The following is a 27,412-nucleotide window of genomic DNA, read 5'->3' as shown; positions in this document are numbered from 1 at the left end:
TGACTGCTGTAGGTGCCTGGCCAGTGCCATATGCCTGAGCTGTGGGAATTGATTGGAGGACTGCCAGAGAGCCAGCCCACCGGCATACCAAACAGGACTGTTCTAGCAATTTATGTTCAGGAATGTTCTCAGACTTACGAAATTTGCAAATGGAAACATGGCAAATATTTCCCTCTTCTGCTGAGCCACACTGGATTTTTAAAAGTTTTTATTACTAGAAACTTATCATAAGAGTTTCTGAAATAAAACCTGTTGTACCATTCTGTAGTTGGTATTTGCTTTTAACTAGTCTTTCTGCTAAACTTTAAGCAAATAATTATTCTTACTTATGCTATAGATGCATATATATGGGGTGCATGTGTATGTCTGTCTATACGTGGGCTCTGTGTATGTGCATACATGTAATATGTAGTTTTCTTAGTTTTCAAACAATTTTATTTTCTTTTCAGTGGGATGCCATAACTGAAATGGATGAACACAATCGTCCCATTCATACTTATCAGGTATGCAATGTGATGGAACCAAACCAAAACAACTGGCTTCAAACGAACTGGATCTCCCGTGATGCTGCACAGAAAATTTATGTGGAAATGAAGTTTACCCTGAGGGACTGCAACAGTATTCCATGGGTACTGGGAACCTGCAAGGAAACTTTCAATCTCTACTACATGGAGTCAGATGAGTCTCATGGAGTAAAATTCAAGACAAACCAGTACACTAAAATTGATACTATTGCAGCTGATGAGAGCTTTACCCAGATGGACTTGGGTGACCGCATTCTTAAACTCAACACAGAAGTTCGTGAGGTTGGGCCAATAAACAAGAAAGGATTTTATCTTGCTTTTCAGGACATTGGAGCATGCATTGCTTTGGTCTCAGTCCGTGTTTATTACAAAAAGTGCCCTTTCACGGTCCGTAATTTGGCTATGTTTCCTGATACTATTCCAAGGGTTGATTCTTCCTCTTTGGTGGAAGTACGGGGCTCCTGTGTGAAGAGTGCTGAAGAACGTGATACTCCAAAACTGTACTGTGGAGCGGATGGGGATTGGCTTGTGCCTCTAGGACGATGCATCTGCAGTGTAGGATATGAAGAAGTAGATGGGTCCTGCCATGGTAAGAAAACATTGTTTGATTAATTTTTAATTAACAAAAAGTCCAGTGATGTTTTATGTACAGCAAATAACTCGATGTATATTGGAAATACTGCATCACATTTTTCAAGGAATGCCTCTTGTCCAGATATAAGCAAGGTTAGATGAAGTTATGATATTGTGGATTTCTAAGAAAACATTTAGTTACTGAAGATGACCTTCATTTTGTCTAACCGTAGGTGCTCACGTGTACATATGTATAGATCAGTTAGTCACCTTGACTCCTTCTGTAGTTATTGGAGATAAGTGCATGCTTTGGACCAGGATTCCTCTGCCCTGTTCTGGATATCTATCACAGAATGAGATGAGCAGTGACTGGAAAAAAGAATCTATGTTTTCCTCCCTATGCCTAAAAAGTGGATCTGGTCAATTAACTCGTGTCTTTTCTATAGGCACGTAAAGACAGAGGAGATGAATTCACCTGAAAAGATAATGTCATTATCCATGCTTCTGTAAAACGAAGAGTTTTAAATGCCTCCATAGATAACGTGCATATTAACGTAGTAGAAAATCAGTAGATATCAACTCAGAGACATTTGAAACCCTGTTCAGAGTTAATGCAAAAGGTTGAAATCAAAAGTGCTCAAAATGGTTTCATTACAATGTATAAGTAACGCTATATATCTAGTACTGTTTTTTCACAGAAACTAATGTACAAATGCAGTAAGACAGATTGTTTGTGAAGCAGGCATCAATACATCAGTTAGTTGCTGAATGTTGTTTGACACATTCTTGTATCTTAATTTTCTGTCTGAGGAGAGTTGTGCTTGGTGATTTTTCTTTTTCTTTTTTCTCTGTACTGGTATGTGTAGAAGAACATAGTACTGCACTTCATCGCTATGGCAGTGAATTAAGTTCATTTCCAATCAAGTTTTCAACTTGCAGCTGACTATAAAGGGAAATGCATTTTCTTTCCTTATATCAGCCCCTCACTTTCATGGGTGGGACAGTGAACACATGCAGTAACAAAAAGCATGTCTTCTGCACAATCCAAGGATGGCTGTGGTTCGTTAACACTCTGCAATTCTTGAAAGAGAGCATTTGTAAAACTTTGTAATAAGTAGATTTCATACACAAATGGAAACATTCAGATTACTTAAACTTTTGTGCAGTGTAGAACATGAATACTTAGATAAAACTTTGTAAATGCTGTGGTATAGTTGAGTAAGGCCCAGGACTCTGAGCTTTTGTGCATTGAATTTGAGACTACTGCCCATAGAGAATGTGCTCATTAAGACTAGTTTTCTGCCTGCCAGGACTGATGGATAGGTGACACATGATCATAAACAGCATGCATCTTTTCATACTGCACAGTTTCTTAGTAGTTTGTTGTTTTGTTACGTTCAAAAAGTGTTACTACAGGGTAAGTGTACTTCATATGTTCTCTTCTACTGTATGTAATAGTTTCATGCTGACTTGAGAATTTACTCTTTCTGTAGTAGTGATTGTAAAGAAGCTTCAGTAGCCACTGAAATACCAGTCTGCTTGGGTTCAACATTTGCTTTGTAGCAAAAAGGAATAGAAAGTGTCTAGATCCATAAATTACACAAGTGACATTGCTACTGGCCAAATATTTTTCTCAAGACCTCCTCAGGTTTGATGGTATTAGGCAAGCTGTACAGTAACCTTGGATAATACAGAGCATTAAAAGCACACTATGCATTGTAATCAGAAAATGAAATTCACATTGTTGTCTGATCTTGCTGGCATTAATTATCAAAAGATACTCATTATAAAGATACAATTTTGACATTGCCATTACTGGAAGCAAGTATAATTTTCTACATAAGGTTAAAAGGTTTCTCTCTTAATGGGATAAGGATTTTTGTTGGGTTTTTTTGTTTGTTTGTTTTTTTCCAAGACATTAATGCTTAGTGAATTTCTGTCCATTATGTGAGTGAGTCATGCTTTAGAACTGTACATAAGCAGTATAACCAGGAACCAAAGCTCACAAAAATTTGTCAGGAAACTTTTCTGCTGTGCATTGACTCCACTCATTTATTTGATTGACAGTCCGGTCTGCTGCTGAACAGGCACTTCTTAAATGAAATGGAACACCCAAAGCCATGAATGTTTGCGTATTCTTATCTATTTGCCTCAAGAGTAACAAATTACTGTTTTAGAAAATTATAATCTAATAGGACTTCCCTATGTGTTTTGAGATCACTTTCATGGGTGTTTGACGTCCATTTAGTCATCTTCAGTGTATTTTAGTATTAGTACTTCTTTTTCTGACAGTTTTTCAAAGTATGTTTGATTTGCATTCCTTCATGAATGTCATGCCTAAGGCAAGCCCAAATGATTAAGGTACTTTCAGAACTAAAGAGCAACAACAATTTCATTTTACTAGTGCCCACTCTTAAGCTCTTGTGTTTAAACCATGAGTTGGAAGGGTTACTGTCAGGGTGGCCACGTTTCCCTTTGTGACAAAGATGCTGGTGGAGATGCATACTTAGGCAGCTGGGAATGCATTTTTGCGATGTGACTGTTCTGAGCATTGTGAACTGAACTGAGATCGCTATCTGTGTTGATAGAGTTCTTTCAGACAGCCATAGTGTCCTATTTTGAGACTTTTCTTCTTGGCTGAGATGCAAATCAGAAAGATTTGTTGCTTGTCAATACATCCTGAACTAACTCTTTCATGATTTCATGGGTATGAAATACCTGAACATTACTAACTTTATTGAGGAAAAATTTGTAAAATTTACATTTAGCTTGTTTTCGTAGAATCAGGGCTGGGATGGGGTGGAGTGGTAGATGGGGGAGAAAAGCCACTACATCATAGTCTGCTAAGAAGACCTGAGATGTATTTCTACAATCCCTCCCCCAAATCCCAACCCAAAGCCCTTTCGTCCCTCCCATTCCACATCTGGAGTTACAAATCTGAGTCTTGGAAGTATTTGACGCCATTCTGTCAGTGCATCTTGTAGACGTACTCTGTGACACACTCAAAACTGATAACTATATCTTTCTTCTGCATGAAAATAACTTTCAAAATGATAATTTTGTATTTTGAAGTATGTTCTGGCAAGTAATTGGTTAGTGGGCAATATTTGCTAATACTTGAATATTTTTTCCTACTTGCAAATGGGGTCAAACTTTAAATTATATACCAGCACATGGCTCAGTGGGGAATAAGCAGCTCTTCATGACAAATATTGATTACCTGTTGCAGAATATAAAAAGCAAATTTCTGTTTTGCTATTTGTGAAGATATGCGCTCTCAATTCAGGAAGTACTAAATGGCATGAGGAATTATATTCTGCTTTTGTCACTGCTCGTAGTTTCACAAAGCAGCAAGATCAGGAATAAAAAAGTCTTTGATCAGTTTTGTCACTGCTGTTAAAATCATAGGGAAGCAAGTAAAGTCAATTGTGGCAGATGAAAATAACCTAACTGGCAACATTTCAGTTATTTCAATGTATGTCGGTTTTATGTATATCTCTCTTTGCCTGTGTTTCTATCAGTATTCCCTATCCATTGTATTTGCCTTTAAAAGCATCATTTCAGAGTGAAAGTGTCTCAGAAGAATTCACAACTGGATTAAAATATACATACTTATAAACGTATACCCCCATGTGTCTGGAACAGTTGAGAGGCACCTTGATAGAGAATTTTTCATTGATTGGGGAACTGTCTTCCTTTTCCGAAGTCAATAGTGGAAAAAAGCCACATTATTTGCAAGAGTTTTGCAATTACTTGTGTGTCACATATATTTCTTAATGGCATAACCTGAAAAAATATTGTCTTTGATTTGAATCTACTTTCAAGATTTTTTTTTTTTGCTTAAAATCTTGAATAACAGTAGCATTCACATATTCTTCTGGTTTTTTAGGTGTTAATAACTGAGTTAGTACCAATAACCTGGCAATGCTAATCGTAATGGCTCTAATATGAGGTGCTTGCTTTGCTAAATCATTGATACCAGCCCCATTCACAAGTCATAGCATCGAAGGAGGAGAAGCTGCATGGAATTGTAATAAACATCAATTAAAAGAAGAAAAGTTTAGTGTCAAATCTTTTCTGAATGTCAGTCCAAGACGAGTAGTGCTAAAATTATCAAACCTATAATATATACAGACCATATCAGGGCTTTGTGTGGTTTTGTTTCACACAGAAAGAAACAATCATGACAAGAAACGCTATATAAACTAAATTACAACAGTTCAGTTCTTTTTAGGTATGATATAGCAATAATTGGGTGACTGTTAACTGAAGTCTGATTATTTTAATGATTTACCAAAAATTATCTGAATTAGCTAGCAATTAATTCCAGATAAAAATCAATCATACATGGCAAATACTAATTATTATGCTAATTTCAGTATTTATTTTAGTCTTAACCAATCAAGCACAATGCAGAAGAGTGTTTTAGCTGTAAGAAGTTAATTGTTCTTGAGGAGTATTCTCAAGAACCCTCCAACCCCCAAAAGATGTTGTCACATGGTTGAAAAATTTTTTTAAATGTAAAACAACAGGCATTGACAGACTTACCTGGTTTATTTTAATTAAAATAAATACAATAAGAAGTGGGAATGTAAGGTTCGAATTCCTTGAACTTGACTTGACTGAACAACAGTTCCTAAGGATACTAATGCCTGAACGTATTGAGCATTTGTTTTCAGTGTTAGAATTTCCACCTTTGCAGCCTATCTTCAGCCACTTCATCTGATTCAATTAGAAAATATTTTCACTTTGCAAATATGAACTAACCCCATCCCCATACATGTACCTATAGCATGTCTTTATTACTGAGAAATCAAGAAGTTAATATTACGGTCATGCTTTAATTACCTGTCTGCTGGCATGAAAACAGGAAAAGGGAAAAAAAAAAAAAAGTACATTGGAACTGCAAGTTTTCCTAATAGTTAACAGATACGATATTGTGGAAGGTTCCTTTTGGTTTTTCTTCTCCCAGGTATTTATTCATGAGATCTACTCTTCTTTGCCAGCCTGTAGGCAGTGAAGGAAGATCTGTAAAGCAAAAGCATAGAAAGGTTTGGACTACCAAAAAAAAAAAGGGTAAAATAAGATTAAATTTTAATTTGGAAAATTGCAGATTATTCTTTTTAAGAGAAAAATTTTTCCACCACAGAGAGAGTTCCTCCTGCAGCAGACCTGAGACAGCTCTCTCGGGCTGGAGCAGATCCCTATGACAAGGGTACAATTCCCTGCCAACTCTTTTTGGGTAGCCAGAGATGGGAACTTGTCAGAGGCTGAATGAATGGAGGACTGATAAGATCTGCTGACCGTTCTTTCTCTGTTGTGAAATGGGACAGTGCAGAAGGTCCTGGGACTTCCTACAGCTACATGGCTGATTAGCTGATACCATCTGTCTTCTAGACCACTGCAGGTGGTTTTCTTGTAGATGGAACTTGCTTCAATGCTGTTAAGTACCTTTTTCCTTTCAAAATGTAAGGCAGACAAGTAGGAATAACGATAATACAAACTTACAAGTTGAAATAAAAAATAAATTCTAATTGAAGCCTATTTCCCCCTGAAATTGAAGCCTTTCAACTTCTTCCTTTCAATTTCAATTTCCTCCTTTCAACTGAAATCTCAAGTGAAACCTGACAGTTGAGCCTACCTCAAAGACAGTCATCGCAGCAGGCGCATGCGTCAATGATGCACAGAAAGCCGGTGTCAATTTGTGAAGGAGCAGGAGGGGGAGGTAGATGGGAGCATGTATAGAGGTAACACTAGAGGTGGCATGAAGAAGGTTAGGAGGAGTGGTCAAGATACCTTAACAACATCCCAGAGAGCAGAAAGGATGAGAAGACTACAAAATTCACTGAGTTCCTCCACCTTCTTGGGTGTTGGAGAGGACACTTGTGTATCACAATCCTTTCTGCACTGATCTGCTATGGAGATAATTTAAATGTTTTTGTTGTGTTTTTAAATAGTATCTGTGACTTATTGTCCTAATCAAAAAGTTATTATAGTTGCATTATATTTTTTAAAGTAAACAGCCATATCATTTATTGGAATTTATAGCAAATTCCTAAATACACCAGTGCTATGGAAGGGGTTAACAGCTTTTTTTGTTGTGCTTAAGAAATTTTGGTTTATTTTACGTAATTTATGTGAGTCTAAAGAGCTTTAGAGTTCACAGTTTACCATGGTAGTGCTTCAGACCTTTGTGATTATTAGTGATATGTATTTTCCAGTGAAAAACCTCCTCTTAAGGCTATACGACATCTGCAAACACTGCATATTTTCATTTCAATTCTGAATATAAATAAAGTGGCATTGTGGTTTGACATTGCCAAATTAATTTTTTAGGTTGAACCACTAAATAGGTGGTTTTAGTACTATCCAAGAACATGCATGAAAAAAATAGGAAATGTGGATAACAGCAGATCTCTAGGTAACAACATAGAAAAGCAATTGCTAATGACTTGTTCAAATCTTTTGAATATACTTAACCGCATGTAACTGCTAGCATACTGCAAAAAATGGACTTGATATGAACTCAAGAACTGTATATATTAGAAAAAAAGAGTATATATTTACAGCATATTAAAATTTAAATGACTGTTGCAGTGGGACATTGCAGATGCTACTCACAGCACTTTTATGTTCATATATACTGTTTATAATTCCTAAATGCCAAGTCATGTGCCAAGCTATATCATGCTTTCTCTTTCATTTGCGCTGTACTTTTCCTACTTGCACATAGAGAACCCTTTTGTCCTTAAGGCTTGCAATTAGTGTGAATTTAAAAACAATATTGTTGCCTAGCTGAAATAGGAGGGAAATTATGCATGGTAGACCATGTGAAATGAATGTGATGTTATTTACTGTCAGAAAGATGAACTTTTAGTGAGTTGGACCAATCTGAAGAGGTCTGACTTTGCTGTATTCAATCACTTTGCCTTTTTTTCCAACATGTTTAGGTTGGTTTGATGGCTTCTATATTTCTTTAAAATTATGTGTTTGTGCATGCTTTCTTATACACTAGGTACCAGACTAGCTCCTCAAAGCTTCTAAAGATATTCATGGTTTTGGTTTTGGGTTGATTTCTTGTGTTTGGTTTCGTTTGGTTTTGTGGTTTTTGTTTTTGTTGGTCTTGGCTTTGTTTTCAATTGTAGCATTCTGTTATCTTTCTTTTGGTGTCTTAAAACTGAGGATATTTCTTACATTCGTTACTGAATTTTTTTGGCTTTTACTGCATCGAAGTGATAGGAATTATGTAAGTGCCTAAGGGTACCTGTCTTCAATGACTGCCTGAGTTAGCAGACAGAAAAATCTCAACACCATAAAAATTCATGTTGTAGCTCACACCCAACCCTTTTTACTTGATCTACAGCCATCTGCAGATCTATTCAGCTGGATAAATTGTAACACAAGAAATTTGATAAAGCAGCTGGAAGAGGGTTCTGCTTCAGAAGTGAGGATTTAAAAAAGAAGCAAAACCCCTGTTACTTGATTTTATGTAGCAAGGAAACTGCACCAATACTAAATGAATACAAGTTGTTTGCACGCTCTTGTCACATCATACTGACTTATCTTGCCTTATTTTGACGAGATAAGGACCCTTACAATAGCCACCATAACCTGGTTTCCAGAATATTTCACTGTAAAAATTCAGATTAAAGCCTTGATTTTTCTAGCTGCATCTGACAAAACTTTGCATACATAAGAAACTTAATTGTTTGCAAACTGAATTAATCCTAGGAAATTATTGTTTTTCACTTTGATACTGAAGTGTGCATTGAAGTACAGTATTTGGTGTGATACCTGCTTTGTCAGTGGAACAAGGAAGACAGCTTAAGTTAAACAGCAAAAATTGTCACTATTTTCTGTTTGTACACATAGACATGAGGTTTCAGAAGCAAAAGCATGCTGATTACTCAGATGTGTCTTGCCTCAGGTCTTGTGTTAGTGTATACTCTTGGATATTGATCCTACCAGCTATCCTTGATAAACAGTAGACAAAAATTGTCAGAGGGACTGCAGTGATGGATTTTGTTGTTGTTGTGTATGCCTCGGTAATACAGCTGCATGATTTGACATTAGCAGCAGCCCATAGTAAATCACAATTATTTGTTCTCACTCTGCTGAAAGAAGTACACTCCAGTGGCGGTCACGTGCAAAACTTGTGTTTTACCTTTTATAAAATACATAACTAAATACAAATGTATTTGTGTATATATTCAACTGTGTATAGGATAAGTACATTGTAAAACTATTTTTTGATAGATTATTATTTTTTAACTTGGTGTGCAGATTTCTCAGCTATTGGATATCTTCCCCCCGTGCCACCCCCCCACCCCATGCATTAGGCCCATTTGTTGCACATCTTCCCACTTTAAAGCTGGTAGTGGGGCTGTGTCCTGGGATTTTAACACTGGGGATAACAACAGTTTAGTCTACGGACTCTTATGCTGTAGGTGTGAAGGGGCTGGCACATATAGCCTAGAAGCTTGCAAGGGACTTTTGTGCTGTGCTACGTGTGTGAGGTGCCAGAGTGGGAAACAAGGACAAAGTCTGTAGGTCTCGCTAACAAATCTTTTGTAAATCTGTGTGCAGATTGATTTCCCTATATATAATAAGATGCTGTTTTCCAACAATAACAATCTAGTCATAACTGAATTCTTGGTCAAGCCTTATACTTGCCTTGCCTGCATTAAAATAGACTTTAATTAAACATAGCATTAACAAATTCAAAGGTATTTATTTGTCAGAAATAAACAGATGCATGCCAATGTACAAGTTCTTCTTGTATTGGTGAAAATGGAAATAAGAAAGACTGACAGGTTGGATGCTGTAGTATGGCAAGCGGTGAAGGAGGGCACTAACCCTGCATTGCTGTTCTGTGTTCCTCACTGCGATGGGATTTGGCCTCAAAACATATGTCACATCCTAGAGAGACTGATGGAAACGGTGCTTCTCCATTCTTGAGTAATGCAGCTTTTTCATGCTTGCCACAATTTGTTTTTCTCTTGTTCAAGGAGTCAGTAGCTAAAGCTTGAGCTCAAACATTTCAGATTAATTTGACTTGGAAAGTGTTCATTGCACTTTACACATCATCAGCCTTAACTCTTTCAGCAATCAAATATATTGAATGTAGGCGAGTTTTGTGCGAGTGGAAACCTTGGCCTGCTTTATTTAATGGATGTAAAAGTTCAGCACTGGTTGCTTGTATCTCGTTACAGCCATAGGAGGCTTTCCTGCAGCTGGAAGAGAAGTGTGATGGGGTTTTCTTATGGCTATTTTCTCCTCAATATGCAGGTTTCCTCAATATGCTGAAAAATTTACATCTCTGGGATCTGAAGAGGTCTTTTGTGACAAGCACATGGAGGAGAGTAAAAAGATTATGATTCACTTATAAAGACCTAATAACACTTGTTGAGTACAAAATGGCTTACATTAGGCATTGGATTAGTTGAAAGTTGTGAAAGAGAAATATGTCATGAGGAAGCTGTGGTTTACAAACTTGGTCGCTAATTGGACAAAGGAACATTTTGTCTGTAGAGCACAGTTATGTAAAACCCATGTCTTAAGCACTTCCATAGCCATGTGTTGCAGTGAAGTAACAGTTCTGGCTTAATAAGGGTTTGATATATTTGTCTTTGTGGAAATTCAGTTTCTGGAATATTTGTTCATCATTAACTTTTTGTGGTGGAGCCCTGAATAATAAAAAAGAAATATAAGCTGAGAAAAAATTATAGTCAGGGTGCTTGGTGAAAGTTTGCAAGCTTTTACACTACAGTAGGCTGTGGATTTTTTTAAATAAAGATAAGAAATTTCACTTAAATCTTAACACTTTATGTGAGTATGTATACATGTATAATGTTCAGAGGATTCTAGCTCAAATTCTCAAAATCTATATATTTTTTTTAAAGAGATTATTTTTCTCATGCTGCTGCTGAGCACAAGCACTTAAATTTATAGTTTGAAATAATTGAAACATTTTAGAAATCATTATTATTTCAATACACATGATGTTCCTTTGAGAACTCATAAAGTTGAGCTCTAAAATCTGAAGATAATCACCAGTACTTCCTCTGAGGCAAGTTATTAATCAGTAACACATTCACAAATAAACCATAAAATACATTCTGTAATGGAACTGCTCCCATAGAGGTTTCCTATTATTTTATCCAGTCAATTATTAAAGCATTTATGCTGAGAAATGTAATTTCAAAGGCAATCAATAAAGGGATTCCTTGTGCATAGTATAGCCTAGGAATCACAAGCAGGAGTGAACTGTGCAAAGACATTTCTGACAAGGTTTTTCTTGAATATGAAAGAACATGTATGAGTAATAAAAGAACTATATGTGCTTTATGTAACTCCTAGTAAGAAGGCAACTGAGATGAAATTTGCTTTGGCCAACTGTCTTTATTTTCTTCCTAAAACTTAAAGTTGAAAATAATATCAAAAGCAGTCACTTTACACAGCAAGAAGGATGTAGACTATAAATTCATTCTATGTCATGGACTACCTTAGATTTCAAGGGCAATAGTATTTAAAAGATTCTCAGAAATCACTCCCACCAAGGTTTGTGTCATGTTAGAGGCGTTATTTGAGCAAAGCAGTTTGGAGACTACTCACCAGCTTAAGCTCTTGACAAATGGTAAATAAATAAATAAAAATTCAAATACCATTAGCTGCAAGATTTATGACTGACACCTTTGTATAAGAAAAAAGGGAGAGGAAGGAAAACTGACATGAAAGTTGGGGTGCCAGTTTCAGAGATTTTTCTGTCCTCAGTAGTATAGGTCAGGGTTTACACCACAGTACTTCTTGAGCAGGCAGAAGTTTGACTGCCGTCACAGCTCCTCTTGAAGCAAAACCACGTCCCCAGCAGCATATCACCTCTCACCTTTGCTGGAGTGAGAGGTATCCTGGAGCTGCTGCAGGGTCAGAGAGCAAGGGTTGTGCGTTGATCCCTGACCTCTGTTGTGCAGGGAAAGCTCAACGCCTTCAGCTTGATGGAGGTGCAAGTGACAATCAGTTCTGTGCTGTGACTTACAGCACCGAGCCTGCAGCTTTCAAGGGAAGTAATGAAGATGGATGCCTTTTGAGCTGCAGTGCTGTTCAAAGACTATTGCAGGTCTCTTGGCAAGAAGAGAGGACCAGTGACTGAAACTTCAAAAGGTCAGCTGCTATATTACTTTTGGACGCCCAATTTGGAAAAGGAAACTCTGATTCTTTTGGGTCTGTAGTGCTGTAATGCTTTAATGTCACTAGTGCTTTACAGTCTTTTGTGGGGAGCTGGAAGACCTCTACTGGGAACTGTGCTAGGCAGGCAGCATCAAGTGCTCATTTGCAGAACCATTTCACATGGCACCTCGTGATAATATAAAAAGGAAATGCAGCTGAAAATCTTAGGCAGTTTAGAGATGCTGTTCTTTTTTCTTTTTTTTTTTTTTTTTTGAACATCTGTCCCTGCTCTGAGATATCTGTGATAACCTTACAAAGGTGGTATTGCTGGTACTTGTTTTACTACTTTATTTTTGTTGTATTATTATTTACTGATCTACTCTGTAGAATATTCCTGCTTGCTAGAAATCTCGGTTCCTGTATCTGTGTACTCTGAACAAATATGGTCATGCTTCTACCAGTACTTCTAACTTGCTTTTTTGGTTTTAGTGCTCTTTCAGCATGCTGGTGTTTACATAAATATTTTAAAGTTTCTCACTCTAATCTTCATTCTGTTTTGGCTCTAATCTCACATAATTTAACTTTCTTTAAATAATCTCATTTAGATGTTCAAAAGACAGATACAAGGCACATTTTGTACAGTTCTATGTAATGTCGCAAACATTTAAAAACAAACAAAAAACTCCAAAACGTGACCTGAAGACAGAAAATTCCTAAAACTTATAGTTAACAATTTCATTATGATATATAACAAGTGAATTGTATCCAAAGAGCTTATTTGCTGGGAAATCTTTGGAAGATATCGCTGATAAGTTTATGTATATATCCCAAAGGTCTTACTTTCATTCTTCTTTCATACAGAAAGTTTTCTGTTATTTTCAGTGTTTCATTGATTAAAAGATAAATACTTCCAAAAATAAATAGAACAAAAGAAATAGTCTGCGTGCTTATTGGATTTGAAGAGAGAATCTGAATACAGTGAATATGCTTTATATGTGCAAACTGTACTTTCAGTATGCCTGTTGAACAGATATCTAGTTTTTTAGACTAATATTTTCATAAAGTTGGAATGTATTTATGTTCCATTTCCTCTGTATCAGCCCACTCTAAGTAGTGGATGCATCTGCCTAAGTCATTTTCAGGCAAAAGGATTGCATTTGAGTGCATTTCTCTGCAATTTTTCCCATAGCTGTTTGGGTTCCATCTTTATATGATTTTTTTTTCTTACAACTGTTTTCTGCTACTCATACTTTATTATCCACTTGCTTTTATGTATTAAAAAATAATTTAAATTACTTCTTTAACGTTCTGAACTGTTGATAGTGTGCTAAGAAGTTGAGTTTGTAAAAGGGGAATAATTCATTTCTTGTTGCTTGAGGAGCGTGAATGTTTCTTATTCTTTCACATAATTAAGACAAAAATGTTTTCTAAATGTAAAGATTGTTTCACTTGTCAGAATGAGAAGACTAGACTATTTTATTTGTAGAATTAAAAAAAAATAAATTACTGAATATAATCTAAAAAAATCTCATGTTTCAACATCCAGATGGTATGTTCCTGTGCTGAACATTGATGTCCAACTGCACAGGGTAGTTCTGTGGGATTTTAGAGGAATTTAGATGTCTGTTATGAGTTTAGTGCCTACAGCAAGGGTATGGAAGAAAACATTTGGTAAGCAAATTAACAGTAATTCTTATTGGTTGCTGTATATTACCTTTTCCATACAGGTTTATGCAGTTGATATTTTGTTATACTACAGATTTTAAATAGTACTGTCACAGCTGATGGTTCACAGCAGCTCCTTAACCAACGTTTAAGTTAACGTATCCTGACATCATTTCAGCTGCAGTGAGAAGTGTCTCCGAGTTAGCTGTGCAGCCAGCCTCCACTGGAGAAGTGCCCATGGCCCCTCTTGCAGGAGCCCTCTTCTGCTGCTGGTAGTCTCACTTGTCTTGCCCTTTCCTTAGCTCGTTCTCTGAGGCACCAGATGCCGGTCACTGCTCCTTGAGTTTCCTCACCGGCAGGTCGTGGAGAGTCTGTCTCAGACCTGATCTCCAGACTGTTGTCTGTCTCCCAGACCTCACCTGGCATGTGTCCATCATGTTAAAGAGTTGTCATAATCCGACTGGCAATAGTATTGGTGATTGAAGTAGATCTAAAGGACTAAATGAACAAAGACTTACTGTCTGATACATCTCAGAACTGCGGTCCCGTAGTGGTTTAGTTGATGTGCTGAAAGTCCTTTTCTTGAAGGGTTTTGTGGTTGTGGTTTTGTTGGGGTTTTTTTGTGGTTTTTTGTGTGTTTTTTTTTTTTAATTTGGGTTGGCTTCCCACCCCCTTCGTAATTTTACTTTTAGGAGTCCCATCAAATCACAGGAGAATATTCTGCAGGGAAGAATCATGAGTTCATAAGAGGTGGCTGACTTGGTGATGGTTGTCTTTTGAACAGTAATTTCTATGAATCTTTCTATCCTGCAAAGTAAATATCTCTGCAAAGGAAGGTGATCCTTGGGAAGCAACCCACTGCAGTGAGATTGTGCTGTATGCAGGGATATGTCTGTTAACAGTAGAATAAATTATGTAAAATAGGTCTCGTACCTACCAGTGAAACATCTAACAGAGTCAAGGACCGCGCTTGAAATGTCTCTCTTTAAAGAAGTGTTACTTCAAAGGGATAATGATCAAAGCATGAATAAATTCCCAAAGGACATGGAGATGTACGCATAGAGAGATTATATTCCAAATGCTAACTATGAATGTTTAGTTATTTGGTATCTGGCTATTATGTAATAATAGTTACGTATGTGAAATGTCTTAATTTTGCTGTGACAACTTGACGGTGTTCCCAGTTGTTAAATATTTCAAAGCTGTTCTTACGTATATTCATAAACAAGATGAAAGTGTTAATTCTAATTAAAATGATGCGCAGTTCAGTAGCAGCCCTAATAAAGTCCCTGTGGAACAGTAATTTAATAGAAATATATCTTCTATTCAGAGTCGAAATGTAGATTTTTCATTTTACTGTAAACCAGTCTTCAAGGAAAAACTGAGTAGTCAAGATAGAAAATCTGTGAAAAATCATGTTCAAAAGTCATTTGAATATGTCCAGTATTTTACATACCAGTATCTACGTGTATTGGCAGTTTAGGCAAGAAACTAGGAGGGTGGGGATGACACATGTGACAAAAGTGTCTCCTGAAGTTAGTAAGTATTCCAGTGTCCTGAAGTGTTTATTTCACTTGGTGAATATGATATTAATGGTCATATTTCCTGTGATGTTTGCCATCATATTCGCTTGTTACAATTTTGTTTGCAAATATTTTAAAGCAATATTTGAGAAACCATAATTTTTTAATGTAATATACTTTCATACTAAACTTGTTGCACTGTGGAGAAGCCTTATACATGTTTATGTTCGAGATGCCTTCACAAGTATAGTGAGAATTTTAGTGTTGAATCATTGGGATATCAGAGACTGGAATAATAGTTAAAGATGTAGAAGTGGTTTTTGTTTATAACTCAGAATAAATTTTCCTCCACATTTGGCAGAAGATGTAAAAGAAGCTACGAAGTCGCACCAAGTCAGGAGGCAGTAAAGACCCTGGGGAGAGACCTAGGGGAATGCCTAAAGACATGGTTGGTTTGTAGTGCTTAAGATTCCATTGAAAGTAAATCCCAGAGTAGGAGGATATGTACAAATATTCAAAATATGTACAGATATTCAAAATCAGAATAAAGATTCTTTGACTCACAGTAAATGGATAATACATTTGATTACCTCTGCATGTACTTCTCATTGTAAACTCTGCATTGTTATCACTTTGCATATTTATCTCTGTTGTTTAAAATTATATATGCAATTACCGTAAATAACAGGTCATGACAAACCATGTTAGAGAAATTCTGTGTTTTGAAGGAATTTGGGTTTGCAAAATGTCTTTTCAATTCTGAATAAAAATCTGGATGCTTTTCAGAAGAAAGTTCTGGGGAGAAATTTAGATTGATCAGAATTTATTTTTTTTTCCTTCTATATAATTAATTTTAAAATTGTTTCCTTAAGAAACATGAAGTATGCTGATGATGCAAAATTTTAAAAAAAGAAATTGTGACTGCAGAGAGACAAACTCTCTTTTGAGTGGCTTTTGGATATCTTTATATTGTTGGGTCGTCTTTATTTTTTTTTAATTATTTTGCTACAACCATGCAAAATGTTTCACTTCTGCCAGAAAATCGTATTCTAGTCACAAGTGATTGAGACCTGGGTTTTGAGGGGTTCATGTTTCGTTGGGTTTTTTTTTTTCTTTAAATATTTTACTTTATATATATATAGTCTTGGGTTGTGTGGGCTATGCTGCTTTTGTAACTTGATCAGGTGACTAAAATTTTGAAATCAGATTTAATGTGTGAAAGTTACTAACATTTGCTGAAATTCCAAATACATAGTGAAAAGTCCAAAATAAATTACTGTGTTTAACTGAAACAGATAAACAGTGATAGTAGAAGAGGAAGAAATCTGTTTACATCCTTAATGTCCCTAAGGAAATGGCCACCATGTTGACAAAATCCCATTACAGAGATTTTTCAGTGCTCTGAACTGGTTGAGGTCTCTGGATGGCTCCTGATCAGTCTGTGGGAGACTGGCTAGGCTCCTTTTGCTAAACTTCATTAGACTTTCCCCTTGATGAATGGCTCAGATTAGCTGAAAAAAAGTTGTTGTAAGTTAATATATGTATAATAAATCTGAATTTTGCTAGTGCAAATGCAGATCAGTGTGTTGTGTATGTTCTAGACCCTGGCGAGACTGTTAGAGCAGAAGTAGAGCAACAGTTCTAGATCACAGCCATTCTCATTCTTCTGTTCCATGCAACTAATGTATCAACGATCTATTAGCTATTGTGTTAACTACCACCAAATTCTGTGGTCATGTCTGTCAGTTGGCATGATGAATTTTAGAATAAAAAACACAAAAAAAGGAAAGAAATTACTCACAGTTGTTATGGCCAAATTATTGTTTTGGACAAACCAGAGCTTCAGAGAACTCTGCAAAACCTTTCTCTTTGGTAAAGAGTTTTTACCCTAGCCTGAGTGAGATATAGCTGCCCTACCCAGGAAAACAGTCCTACCCATAACCTAAGAAATTCTCTTTCAGAACTTTGGAAAGGGGGAAAGTTTGCTATCCTTGTTTCTTCTGGATAACTGTGGCTGTTATTATGGACAGCAGCAGACAAAATAAAACAGTTGAAAGAATGCAAGCCTTTCTTCTACAGCTAGATCGCTATCAATCATACTGTAACATAACAGAATAAGTTAAATAATAGTGGTATATGCTGGAATGGTATAATGGGATAAGGTATAATTCATGTTATTTGATCACAACTGAAGATGATCTAAGAAATACTTTGTTGAATGTAGTCTTAGACAGGGAAATGCTTTGTTTCTTCCCTACTTTGTGTGATGATTGGTTAACTGTGAACTTTAAAAGCTTTCCAAAGTAAATAACTACAATGCAAAAATTGGTTATTGGTTTATTAGTGGCTCTGAAACCTAGGCTTTAATCTGATGGTGGGAGTGAGGTGGTATAGGGCCGTATGAAGCGAACTGAGTATTTCTTTCAAGAGATGACATAGACTTGCAAATGAATTATTGAACTATACTTATTCTAATCTGTGCATTTTTTAAGGGGTTTAGAAATTTCAGTGATAAACTGAACACAACGCTAATTATGTCTTCCAGAATTTTTCTGAAACACTTCTTTTGAAGTTATAAGTCAGAGACTGTTCAGTACATGTTTCGAACTGGGAAGCCTGAAACATCCAATGTGACTTTAGCTGACATTGGTAGGAACTATACATTTTCAAACTGTAGGATTAGTCATGTTTGCTATGGCAGCAAACTCAAGGACAAACCTAGATACTGACATGCATGCCATCTTTAATAAATATGTGTTTTAGAGGTTTGTTTCTGTTTGCAGAGAACGAGAATGGTGTGGGTGAATTCTTCTTGCTAGTCAGGCTACCAGACTTCATTTTGTTCTCTTCTATTGCTGCAGCTGGTTTTCTAATACAGTAATTAAGACGAATTTAAGGTTAAACTGACATAATTTAACCAGGTGCTTTACTATTCGAACTTTTAAAACACATCATTTGTTTGTTACCATTTATATTGGCGTTTAGGACTCAGGTTTAGATCCTACAATGCCGATATGTGCACAAGAAAATACTATACACTAAACTCAGAATTTTCAGTACCAGGCCATTTAATCGTTAGCACCTCTGGGTTATGAACATGACAGGGGATACTTTTATTATTTTGGGGGGAGGACAATAACACAATTTAGGGATGGTGAGTGAAAAGTTTGTAGTTTCAGAAGGAAAATAGTGACTAATTTCCGTTAAGGTCATGCAAATCAGAATCAAGTCAGTGGTTGACTAAGTAATTGTTATTACATGTGTGCAAATATAATCAGAAAAAAAATCTAGTCATCAACTTTATAGCTGTTAAATACTTGTATAGGCTCAGATTAGAGGGAGGACAACACTTACAGGGATCAGCAGGCACAACCACCTTCATAATTCTCCATTAGTGTGATTTAGTACTTATGCAGCAGTTCTTCATACAGTTTGTTGGGTGTACAGGGTTTTTTAGGTTTTGTGTGGCTTTATTTGTTGGTTTGTTTTTTTTAAAGTGTAAAGGAGCAATATATGAATCAAAGTTGTAGGAAAAGTGTATTCTAATGGTTCAGGCTGTCTTATGCTAGCGATCTGACATTTACATGCAGATGTATTATTATGACACTTTTAAACTTAGAACTAACTTTGTGATATGTTTAGGTATAAAAATGCTGTAACACAAACAACTGTGAATAGAGAAACCTTACATAAGCTGAATTACTCCCCTAAAGGAAGAGGTGACCCAACTAAATGAGAATGATTCTTAAAACAACCCACTCATGTTCCAGGTATCTGTAGCAAAAGAAGTTAACCGCAATATAACTAGAAAAAATTGCAGATAATTGTGGGTTTGCTCTCTGTGGACATATTTTGTTGTTTAAAAACCATAGCCTACAGAGAGAAATAATATATATATATTTTTTTTTAACAGTAAATGTAAAACCGTTGATTGCAAACTGTCTCTGGATAAAATGATATGCCTTCGTAAAATATGTTTCGTAAGTCTAATGATCCAAAACTAACCACATCACTTTAAAAAGCAGCATTGAGGTTGCTCTTACCCCATGAACATTGAATTAGAATAAATTTTGGTGAGCAATATTGTAAGGGAAAAAGATGAAAGAATATTTTTTCTTCAGATATCCTTCCACTCTTGTACCAGTGCCTGGGTCGTACTAGGTTTGTACGTATTTCCTGGTAGTATGTTTGAGAAACCTGTATCTGTGGTGTAACAGACATGTCTCCCTCCCGTTTGTGTGCCGATGCAGGTGGAGGCAGGCAGCAGGGACTGGGGCTGGCTGCTGGGAGATGATCCCAAGCAGACAGTGTCTCACTGCTGTCTTGTCCGTCTGTCTGTGCTAGCTGGGGTGTTTGATGGGAATCGACATATTTATCTGAATGATCCTCTTACTCCTTGCCATAATGCAGACATAAGGAGCTGAATCACAGTTCCCACAGAAGGGGGCTGGCACGGGCACAGCTACCCCTGCCACTCTGGAGCAGCCTTGGCAAGAAACTGTCCCCCCGTGTGAGCAGCCCGAGGTTTTGTCTTGGAAGGACTAGGAGAGAACTAACCTGTGTGATGGGCATGGCCAAGGGCCCAGAAGTGAGATGGAGACCTAAGTTATATTATAGTGTCAACACACCTTTTATTCATTTACCAGCCTCTTTACCCTTCACCTCTTTTCACCAGTGCTGCAGTGTCCAAGCAAGGTCTGCAGGCACTTCAGCACCTTGAAGTCTCTGCTGGTTGGCATCTCTGGTCCCGAAGTCTCTGCTGGTTGGCATCTCTGGTCCCGAAGTCTCTGCTGGTTGGCATCTCTGGTCCCAAAGTCCCTTATAGCAGCAATTGATAATTACGGTGCTGACTCTTTTGCATGAAATTATTTCTCCACAGATAGAAACTATTGCATTGTAAACATATTGTGAAAGCTGTAATTTCCTGATCAGAAAGAAGTATTTTATCAACAGCATGGAAGCTCTAATTAAAACATTTAAAGGTAGGTTTATTTGTTTTTTCTGAAGTAGTGTCCAGTCCTGTCACAATAACGTAATTTATAAAGAATAGCAAGCAATGGTGGAATCTTCTGGATGGTAATATTTATGGTTAGCAGAAAAGGAATTGTATATAATAATAATTTAAAAATATATTATTTCCAGAGAAAACTGTAAAACTGTTATCTTTGTTTCTGATTTATGGACTTTCCTACTCTTTAGGAATAAGTTAGGTAAACCTGAAAGAAATGAAGGCACAGTAGCTATAAAAGAACCTATTGATTTTTGACTAAATCTCTGCCTTTGGTAATTTTTATAGTTGCCTGTGTCCAAAAAAACCCTCCAATGTAGTTACCAGAGAAGCAATGTAAGTAATTGGTATTTGATTGGTTCTTTATACCTGTACCTTATCACTCTTTACCTATATGTCAGTAACATTGGCAGAACAATTGAATCTGAAACTCAAGGATCAGAAGCACAGTGAAAATTTTCTGTTACTTTGGGATGAGTAGTAGTAATTTTAAAGATAATAATATTTATTTTTGGCTTTAGCTTCTGGAAAATCAGTACTTTTACTTTTCCATATATGTTTTCTAGGTCTTTCTGCAACTGTTTTGTTTTCCGGTTCTGAAGAGTGTGGAGTTGTGCTTTCTTGGAGGTGGTTTGGTGTTTTTTGTTGGATTGGGGTTTTTTGGATTGAGGTTTTTTGTTTTGTTTTTCAGGAGGACTACAGCAGGGATATGAAACATGGGCACTGAGGAACAAACAAATGGTTACAATAGCTGTCTTTACAGAGGAAACTCCATGATACAGCTACTAAAATAATAATAGATAGCACCTTTTCTCAAAAAGGACTTTTAACAGAGAGAAATCCATGACCTCAGTTCCACTGTGAACAATTAAATGTGACAGGTATCTTGAAAAAGGGATAACTTGAGAAAAATCTTTTAAGTATTTTTCTTCTGTGTTAGACCTCTGTGCTAGTGATGGTTGGAGAAGGTAATGAATCATTAAAAAAAATCAGAAATCACTACACTGTGCAGTTTATTGAGCATATTAAATATAAAGGAAGTTAGTGGTATTGTTTTAGGCTTTACCACCTTAGTCAAGTGATCTTGCTTAATACCCTGTTAAAATTATCCGCTAAAAAATGGTATTGTTTAAGCTTTGCTACATTTCTTAAAGTAATTTTTTATTGATTCTGAAATGTTACCGTACTGCTGTACTCTGAGCTTCATGGAGCATTCACTTTGCATCCAAACTATGCTGTAGCAGGGTGGAAAAGAGAGGCAATACTTGTTTTTCACACATGGGAAAAAGGTTGAGTGCATTTGAAAACCATTCTGGCTTCACTGCAATGTTACAGCAAGCACTTTCATATTAGCGGCTATTTGTGATGTTTTAATGTTAGCTTTATTTTTTTTATAAGGCCACAAACTTTGAAACAGCTTGGATCAGGTTTTAAGCTAATGTTAATGTTTATAGCATCATTGTCAGAAGAGCACAATATTGGAAGGTGCAAGAGGCCAGTCTCCTCTGATTCTCTGTACAGTTAGTGGAGATGGTTTGGCTCCACCAGCCAGTGATATATTCACAGGGAGAGTCAAATGGAATGCACTAAGATCTCCTTTAAATCAACTGATGTCTCTTCATTGCCTAAAAAAACAGATTCTCAAGGCAAACCTTGAGGCCGAAGCTAGCTCTTTTCTGTGTTGTGGTAAGAGTTACATAACAGAATTACCAATTTGCTGAAATTAAAAAAAAAAAAAAAAAGACACAAGCGAGTGAATGTGTTTGATTTATTAGCAGCGTCCCTGAGATATTTCGTTCTTACTCTTTGCATTTAAACATTGTCAAGATGTTACATTTCAGAACATAATATTTCCCTCAGGAAAGTATTGTGGCAGAACTTGCCATAGTCAGTATTCATAATGCGTCTGCCAAGGAGTGTTTATCTCTCTTCTCCCTCAGGTGGTGATGCTCCTCTTCTGAGGGGATGTCTGCTGGTCAGTGTATTTCTCATTCTTTCAGAACAATCATTTGCATATCAAAGGCCCGATACGAATAAACATACTTTATACTTCCATCTGTCATTCTCTTCCCATTGAGACACAAAATAAGAACAGCGTAGCAAGCAAGAGGTTTATTTTTTTTGGTCCTTTAATTCTCTACCATTTTCCTTTGAATTATGAAGGATGCCTAGATATGTTTTCTATAGCTGTGTTTCTTTCGATTAAGGTCTTTTGAAGCTATCCTAAAAATAAAATCAGTACGCTTTGAAGAAGTGGTACTTCTGAGAAAAAAACAGAACACCTTCTTTCTTCATTTCTTAACTCTGTATTCTCTAATAGTTTAAAAGGAACCAAAAAAAAATCAGTTTAGAATGTCCTCAGTCGTCTTCCATTAATAAAAATTCAACTCTACACATCTTTACCTTCATGCAAATTTAATATTCCTTAATACTCTTTTCTAAAGTGGGCATAATTCCTTGGTATCTACTGAAAATGAGAACAGGTTTTGTTTTCATTTCTCACTTTTTGCACTTGTTTTCAATAGAAATTTTTCTTTGTAACTTCAAGGAATGAGTTTGTTCCGAAGCAGGTAGAAAGAATGTGTTGGAGATTGCCAGCAGAAATCAGATTGCCATTATTCTTAGTGTGTACCTTCATGTTTATTTTGAAAGCTGAACTCATTCATTTAAGTGAGTATCCAGCTCACCTATGGGCCCAGCACAAACATGTCTGGTGCTGTCAGGGTCTCACTGGGCTGAGCAGCAGCTACACGAGGATCCCAGGGAAACAACAGTTCCTCTGGTTGATCTGTGATGATCTCCACAGGCTTGACAGGGCAAATGCTATTGGGCCTCTGCTCTCCCCCACCTCAGCACATGTTTCCATGCAAGCAATGTTTCTGCCCCTTCAACTTGCCTCAAACAATTTTCGGGATGAAAATCCAGATTCAGTGCTGAGTTTCTGGTCTCTTTTCCATTTTTATTATTACTGAACCTCTTCTGTTTCTAAGTTGACAGGAGTTCATTGTGCGAGACCAAACAGAAGATAAGCTGAGATTTCTTTTTATTTTAGTTTGAAATCAAATCAGGATTTACTGCCAAAAAGGTAAAGTATCTTTGATAGAGAGGATGAGCTCGCAAACTCTTTGGAGCACAGCTTTCATGTTTTCATTTATACTTGTACAGTACTGAGCCCAGTAGGGTCACAACCTCAACTGGGGTCTTTGAGCAGTATTTTAAAGCTGTAAACGTCTAAGACATTTTCTCAGCAGTTCCGAATGCTGGATGCAATCAAAAACCTCACTCTCTGTTGTCCTTAGAAGCCATCTCTTTGACAAAGGTTACTGTGGAAGAAAAATATTCAACTAAATGTCATCAATCAACTCTTGTGTCCAGTCTCGCAAAAGAAAAAAAAAAGAAAAGCTGCCTGTGAAAGATCTGCAGATCTGCAAATGTAGTTGAAGGTTTTCCTTTTCTGCTTGGTAAAGATTTCATAGGATAAATTAAGCTGACAAGGATCAGTGTGAAGCTACATGGCCTTAGTCACTGGACAGGTGACAGCTGCTGAACTAAATTCCCTGTTGTCGCATGGGAAGGGACGCAATCCAGCAAACTCTTCTTTAGACATATCTTTTTGTTTGGGGATTTTTTTGTTGGTTTGTTTTGGTTTTGTTTTTTGTAAGTGCTAGGATAAATATGTGAAAAATAAGATGCTAATATGGCAGAATGCACACAAGGAGTGCCTGTATGTCTTAGGACATCTTGCTGCTTTCCTTCATTTTGCTTGGTGCTTCTTACACCCCATCATCAGCAGTACTGAAATAATCAGTGGAATGTGTGCACATTCTGGCATTTCTTTTCTCAGTCAGGCTTTAGTTTGTAGAGCTTTCTTCCGATGGACCTGTTCATGGTAGGAGTGTGAAATAGAGCAGTTTATGAGGGGATGGACATTAAAAGAGTAGGTTCCTATATTTCTAAAGGAAGGAAACTTCTTACTAAACTTAATAGAGGATATGAAGCATAGGAATGATGTTATCAGCATAACCTCAAGCATGAAAAGAAGGTAGGTAAGATATAAAGTTGTATTATTTTCAGATATAGTGAACTCCATTGACCTATGATGAAGGTTGCTACATATTGGGCCATCTACTTTTCATCTGGCAGGTAAGTTTCCTATGAAGCAGGAGATAAAAGAAGGCTACTTAGATATCTGAATAATTATTCAAGTTAAGTAAAAAAAAAAATAAAAAAAAAATCCAACAAGACCCTGTATTTTTATCATGACAAATGGGTCAGCTGCATTTCTCACGAAAGGTAGACACAGAAATCTTGGGTGACTCTCCAAGGCAGTTGTCCCTTTCAGTTATAACATGCTTTTGTTTTACTTGAGCTGGTTGCTTTTCACTGTGGAATCCACAAATGATGGCTCTCTGAGAAACATGAAATATGTCAAATCTTACTTTCCAGTTGATGCTGAGAAGAATGAGTGAAGGCACCCTAAAGCTGGACCATCTGCTTTTCCATTTTAGTGTTAATAATGTTTGTTCAAACGGGACTTATGCTATTAAAAAACATAGCATTATAAAGATTTTTACCTGTGACTTACACTTAAGAAGACATGTGTATATAACTGATATTTTTTGAGAGTATATATTTGGAAGTTGGACTAAATGATCGTTGTAGGTCCCATCCAACTGAACCGTTCTATTTAGCAAAATTTGAAAGTCATTCAACTAAGCATTTATTTTGAGTTCTGAACTGTATGTTCAAATATAATGATGGCAAGTTTATATTTGTTATTGTAAAATAACCAAACAAACAGAAACCAAATCAACGAAAAAAACCCAACTCAAAAACAAAAAAACACCATACACACACACAAAAAAAATCCAACACAGAACTGAAACAAAACAAAAAAGCAGACAGACTAACTCAAAAGAAACTTAGGCACTTAAATAGAATGGAAAGAAGTTTTATTATTTATTAGTAGGATTTAGAAATTTTAAAGGGGAAATAAATGAAGCTTTGAAAAGTCTAAATAAGTATGTAGGTATACATGTTTCAATTCCACATGATTTCAAGTGATGTTTTGACCTAGTGAAATAAACGTGCATATCAGTCTTCCAATACTTATTTGTTGTTGTTTGGTTGGGTTTTTTTTGCATTTGGAAAGGTCTGGATTAGTTTAGAAACCACCCTCTTGGTATTAGAGCTCAAACTTTGAAATTCAGTACATTCAGCTAATGAAGAGAGACCGGAAAGCAATGACGATGCAAAGTAGGACAGAAATATCTAAACTGGGCGTTCATCCTGCGTTTTGCTGCAGGTGGCAGCAAAGCCAAGAAACATTATGCAAACAGAGAGACATTGTCTGAGTATCAATATCCTTCACTTATTACTGCTGAACTGGTGTTAAATGCTAGGTCGTTAATATTTCTTTCAGTCTCTGTTATGAAATAGCTTTAGGTCTGAGAATAATTTAATAGAGTCCAATAAAATATAATGGCGTGTAAATGGCTTTCAACATGATTGGCAGATTTTAAAAGCTGCTCCGAGACAGAAGAATGGGTCTTCTTTTGTATATTTGCTAAACTTTAAGTGAATTTCATGATGTGCCTTGTTGGTAATGGAAATGTCAACATATTCTTTTATTTTCAACTTCACATGGATTAGATTAAAATGTAGTATTGCTAGTTTTAAGTTGCAAGGTAAGATTTTTGCAAAAATGTTTCTGTATGCATCTCTATGTCAGCAGGGTAGCCCACAGAGTCTCTGAAAAGACTGGAATCTGAATTAAAGGAGTTGCATGTGTTTTACATTAAAAAGCCTTTAGCAGTCTTACCTCCTCCAAAGACATTGAAACGATATTATTGCAATAAGTACAAAGGATCTGCCTGAATTATTCAAACAATGAAACAGTTCAAGCTGATCTTAGCCATAATGGCTGAATTTATCTTAACATAAATTGCTAGCCTGGAAGTTAATGCAGGAAGATCTAGGGCTTACAGGGTCAACAGTGTTGTGCAATTTGACTTGACAAGAAAGAACCTAAGCTGCCTGCGTTTGTTTGGCCAATTGTCATGTCAAAAGTGAGAAGGCTTTCAACCGAAAGTACATCTATTACAGTATTGATTTAGCCAGCAGCTGAAGGAAAAGAGGATTGAGATTTTCAAATTTAACAGGAGAATAGAGACAAATACTACAAACTAATCCTGTTGAAGGAATTATGGATTGTGTTAGCATGGTGGAGTAATCGCAACAAAAGAAAGAAGCCAGTTGATTTGTGTTTGTCGGGAAAAAAATTGTGACATTCTTTAGAGATACATCAATACTAAGAAAATAAATGATAAAGTATTAAGTAATAACCTTACCATATTTTGTCATTGTGTTACTTATATTACCCAAGCACCCTAATGATAGAACAGAAGCCTGTTTTTCTAGGTGCTGTGTAAAATTTACCACAAGAACTTTCCTAAAAATACAGTTATAGCCCGTTTGGCTACAGACACATAAGTGAATGCAAGGAGTCAATGAGGCATTGTTGGGCAGTGAATTGTCTACAGTCTTAGCTGAGAATTAACTTTTAAAAAGTTTTTTGTTCAGGCTTTATGGAAAGTGAGGGAACTTCTCAGTAGGAATAATGAAATTATTCTTCAGATATTTATGAAGCAGGGAAGCACAAAAGTGCCCAAATGGAAAGGTGACACAGTGGCAATAAGGATTGATATCTGAAGACAGCTAGAGACAGCAGAGGTGGTAATAGTCTGAGATAAGTGAGCTTGGGTAGACCACAAGCAGCTTTCATGAGGACAAGATGCTTATATCTGATGTTATAAAGGTGGGAGAAAGGAGGGAAGGAGGAGAAAAAAAGGTGGGGTGTAAAAACATGCAGAGGTGATCTTTGCAATAGTATTCTGAACAGGCACGAGCAGAGTAAAATGTGTTGTCAAGACAAGAGAGGGAGTTACTGTAAT

General features: G+C 36.5%; 1 protein-coding gene across 3 annotated transcripts in view; it reads left to right on the top strand.

The window, feature by feature from the left end:
• The window catches only part of EPHA6 (EPH receptor A6), a 503,574-nt gene that overhangs the window by 130,796 nt on the left and 345,366 nt on the right, over nucleotides 1-27,412 (top strand). For 2 of the 3 annotated variants that reach the window (XM_086477983.1, XM_086477974.1), the window contains exon 3: nucleotides 450-1,113. In XM_086477983.1, the coding sequence (XP_086334109.1) occupies nucleotides 450-1,113 (664 nt within the window). Of the gene's footprint in view, nucleotides 1-449; nucleotides 1,114-27,412 lie in introns of those variants that run through there. The other variant, XM_086477990.1, reaches the window with a different exon arrangement.

This window comes from Leptosomus discolor, chromosome 1 (assembly GCF_034619465.1).
Source record: "Leptosomus discolor isolate bLepDis1 chromosome 1, bLepDis1.hap2, whole genome shotgun sequence".
In the NCBI taxonomy this organism is placed as follows: domain Eukaryota; kingdom Metazoa; phylum Chordata; class Aves; order Leptosomiformes; family Leptosomidae; genus Leptosomus; species Leptosomus discolor.
This window is presented reverse-complemented; position numbering and strand designations above follow the sequence as displayed.